Here is a 1,155-nt window from a genome sequence, read left to right on the forward strand (position 1 = left end):
CTATTTCTATTTCCGAGAGCTCTCATTCTCATATCTTTCTTTTGCTGTTATTCTTAATATTAAAAGAAATGTGGAACAAACTAATTCTATTGAGTGTTGTAGCACTTACTTTTAACTACCTTGCCTTAGCCTACGAGCCTAGCCCCCTCCAAGATTTTTGTGTAGCCGACCCCAACAGCTCAGGTATTGTCTACTCATTGTTACACATCTGATGTGCTCCTTTAATTACATTTACCTTTTATTTTTAACAAAAAAAATATTGTCTTTAACGTGCAGTCAAAGTAAATGGTGTAACATGCAAGAACCCAATGCAAGTTCAAGCAGCTGATTTCTTCTTCAGTGGGCTACACCTGAGGGGTAACACATCAAACCAATTGGGATCAAAGGTGACCCCAGTCTTTGCGACTCAGTTACCAGGGCTAAACACTTTAGGCATCTCAATGGTTCGGATTGACTATGCACCATGGGGACTTAATCCTCCTCACACCCACCCAAGAGCCACAGAGATTCTTACAGTTCTTGAAGGGACCCTACAAGTTGGATTTGTCACTTCTAATCCTGATAACCGCTTTATCACCAAGGTGTTGCAAAAGGGTGATGTTTTCGTGTTCCCTGTGGGACTTGTTCATTTCCAGCGGAATGTGGGTAATGGAAATGCGGTTGTTATTGCTGCATTAAGCAGTCAAAACCCAGGTGCAATAACAATTGGAAATGCTGTTTTCGGTGCAAATCCTTCAATTCCATGGGATATCCTCGCCAGGGCATTCCAAGTGGATAAGAGTGTGGTGGATCAGCTACAAGCCAAGTTCTAAAGTTACAACGAGTTCAATGACTAAAAAGGTTTACAATTGGTGTTGGCGTAATCGCGCGTTTGATTTCATTCATAGGCTTCTTTAATTTAAAGCTTCCATTCAAAATTATTTGTGTGCAATGATTTTTCAAGTTGGTATTTATTATTCATTGTGTAATTTATCTGATCTGTTGGTTTCATATGATAGCGCTTATAATTTTGAAAGTTTTAATTACTGACAACAAAATATTACCTGTAGACGCGGAACTTTACACTCTTAAATCTCATAGAATGCAAGAAGGGTTTAAATTTACAACCACTAAAATCTAGAACACCTATCATTATGATGTATTTACATTGCTACA

The 1,155-nt window shown here is 38.4% G+C and overlaps 1 protein-coding gene across 1 annotated transcript; it reads left to right on the forward strand.

The window, feature by feature from the left end:
- On the forward strand, positions 1–881 carry LOC145005018 (putative germin-like protein 2-2). Its single transcript, XM_078964052.1, has 2 exons — positions 1–183; positions 277–881. Exons 1-2 carry the CDS (start codon positions 69–71, stop codon positions 810–812), a joined length of 651 nt encoding a protein of 216 aa, XP_078820178.1. The 5' UTR covers positions 1–68; the 3' UTR covers positions 813–881.
- The last annotated feature ends 274 nt before the right edge of the window (positions 882–1,155 follow it).

This window comes from Lactuca saligna, chromosome 7, assembly GCF_052625555.1.
Source record: "Lactuca saligna cultivar CGN05327 chromosome 7, ASM5262555v1, whole genome shotgun sequence".
Lineage (NCBI taxonomy): Eukaryota > Viridiplantae > Streptophyta > Magnoliopsida > Asterales > Asteraceae > Lactuca > Lactuca saligna.

Excerpts from the sequence above, each read along its gene's own strand:
- LOC145005018 (XM_078964052.1), top strand. The coding sequence starts at position 69 with ATGTGGAACAAACTAATTCTATTGAGTGTTGTAGCACTTACTTTTAAC. Across the intron at positions 184-276 it reads AGCCGACCCCAACAGCTCAG|TCAAAGTAAATGGTGTAACA; the intron begins GTATTGTCTACT and ends TTTAACGTGCAG.